This window comes from Cyprinodon variegatus, unplaced genomic scaffold (genome assembly GCF_000732505.1).
Source record: "Cyprinodon variegatus isolate N-32 unplaced genomic scaffold, C_variegatus-1.0 Scaffold1091, whole genome shotgun sequence".
Lineage (NCBI taxonomy): Eukaryota > Metazoa > Chordata > Actinopteri > Cyprinodontiformes > Cyprinodontidae > Cyprinodon > Cyprinodon variegatus.
This window is the reverse complement of record NW_015151544.1, coordinates 83,955-86,335: the sequence shown is the minus strand read 5'-3', so window position 1 is coordinate 86,335 and position 2,381 is coordinate 83,955. Positions and strand designations below refer to the sequence as shown.

The window sequence follows — 2,381 nt, the reverse complement described above, 5'->3', positions numbered from 1 at the left end:
TGGGATACATCGGCCTATATGTGGATTTCCTTGGTTAGTTCATCCACTGACAGGAAAATTACCCGTGGAACATCTTCCCACAGCCAGCAAGCTGCTTGTTTTTGCAGCCAAATGCTACAAACATAGGCATACTTATGGCGTGTCTCCGTGGGAGTGGAAAATTCCAATATTGCGACCACTGGCTTCACTGTTTTCAGGCTTTCAGCAATCTGGTGAATAAATAGAGATCAGTGCTTGCAATGCACTTGTGGACCACTAGGGGTACGAGTGCCTCTAGTATAATTCACTTACATTCAGTAAAGTTTGTGGTTTTACTGTAAAGAGGTAAGGCCTATCAATATGGTGGCAGATTTTCCTGTCATTTCCACCATGGACGGGTCTTTAGTCAGGAACTGGTTTTCCATCTGAAATGTTGGACCAATCGGCATGAATGCTGCTCTCAGGGAAACATCACCTTAATGTTCTTTCTGTTCTTTCCAAAGCAAAACCTGCTGACGATGGAGCAGATCGTGACGGTTGAGGAAACGCAGGTTAAAGACAAGAAATGCATTCTGCTGCGCATCAAAGGAGGGAAGCAGTTCGTTCTTCAGTGTGAGGTGGGAGGCCGTTCCGTTCCGTCCATGTTGAAGCTCCGGGAACCTGAGCGCTGATTCTTGTTTCCTTTGCCTTCCCCAGAGTGATCCTGAGTTTGTGCAGTGGAAGAAAGAGCTGAACGAGGCTTTCACAGAAGCACAGAAGCTGCTGCGCCGCGCCCCCAAAGTGATCGGCAAAGGCCAAGGCGGCGTGGTGGAGCTTTCCAAGCCTCCTCTCACACACCGCAACAGCAACGGGCTGTGAATCAACGAGCACACATGCATTTCCACACACACTCACACACACACACACTGCGCACCAACTCATTTCCACAAGACATCGGCCCCAACTTCACCACGACACGGTGTGTGTACGGACTCAGCAGCCTCATTCCAACACTGACACCACGATGAAGAGGAGGAGGTTTAGTTTCATTTTCTTCTTCATTGACGCCACTCTGCCAGTCCCAGAGAGAAGGGAGAGGAACTCCAGCCTCCCTTTGATTGGATCTCTAAAACATCCTGAGAGGCTCGAATGAAAAAGCCTTTGGATCAGATGAGCAGGAGGTCCAATCAAAGGGGAGAACTCCTCCCAGGGGGATGCGGAAGGGGCGGGGCTACCGGGGAAACTGAACAGAGGAAAACCTGCTGCTCAACTTTATCCTCTCACCCCTCCTTCTCAGTTACTGAAGTGTGCAAAGTGCCAACATGGACGTTTTACTTGAGTCACCTGAGCGGCCGGATGGAGCGCCCCCCTCCCCCACCCCCACCCCTCTTTGGCGACAGCTCATCATTCCAGTCCTGGAAAAGAGGACCACTGACTCTCTTCAGATAGGCTCCTGTGCAGCTTGTTTCCATGGTGACCGAGATTCCATTGGCTGTCAAACAGCAACGGGTTGCCAGGGGAAACAGGAAGACCAATGTACCTGGGGATGCATAAGCATGGATGTAGGCCTGCAGCAGAGCAGAGCATATTCAGTGTATATAAGCAACCCTTTCTCTGTGCATCAATGTTAAAGTCCACTGTGTTTGCATTGTACTGGGGGGGGGGGGCAGTTTTCAGACCACGTGATCACATCCTGCTGGGTTTACACGGAAAAGGTGGATGAGAAAAGGAGGTAAAGCAGAGAAAAAGTAGAACCAGCCAGTAGAATAACACCCATCTGATACACGGAAACTTCTCCGGTTCAACAATAAACCTCCAACTTTAGCAACAATATTTTTAGCTGTATTTTTAATAAACTTTAAAGTTCCCCTTTATCTGTTTTTGTTCACCGTGATGGTACAAAAAGTTTCACAAATCACCGACTTTGTTCTAAGAAATAAGAAAATGTTTGACCGGGCTGTGTTGCCTGTTTTTTTGTTGTTGATTTTTTTGCCTCGTCTAGTTTGAAGACGGTCCGCCTCCTTCAAAAGGACTGAAATGCTTCCTTTCTGGATTCTCAGAAGCAGAATAAAGGGTCCGTAGTTTCAGAGTCTAAAAGATCATATTCCGCTTTGATCAAGTATTTTAAATTGAAAAGGAAATGCAGTTCAAGCTTCAGAAACTGTGAAATGGTGTCTGCAGCCTTAGCAGCAACAGCTAATTCTAGCGGTTGTCTAGTTGGAGTTTTTTATTGAGTTCCCTGAATTCTTCTACATGAAGGTTTAAAAGGAGTTATTAGCTGATTTAGAATACAAAATAAAAGCCTCAAAAACAGAAGGGTCTTTTGCTCAGATGAGGAATTTTTTGAAATCGCAAACCTTGTGGTTGAAGCCGTCATTCCGCCCCCTGAAAGGCCAAAAACACACCTGTTCCACGCTCATTCA

The 2,381-nt window shown here is 46.9% G+C and overlaps 1 protein-coding gene across 1 annotated transcript in view; it reads left to right on the top strand.

The window, feature by feature from the left end:
* Window positions 1-2,157, top strand: part of LOC107101402 (beta-adrenergic receptor kinase 2) — a 107,352-nt gene extending 105,195 nt beyond the window's left edge. The window contains exons 20-21 of the mRNA XM_015400296.1: window positions 483-596; window positions 676-2,157. Coding sequence (XP_015255782.1) covers window positions 483-596; window positions 676-837 — 276 coding nt within the window. The 3' untranslated portion in view covers window positions 838-2,157. The remainder of the gene's footprint in view (window positions 1-482; window positions 597-675) is intronic.
* Window positions 2,158-2,381: the final 224 nt, after the last annotated feature.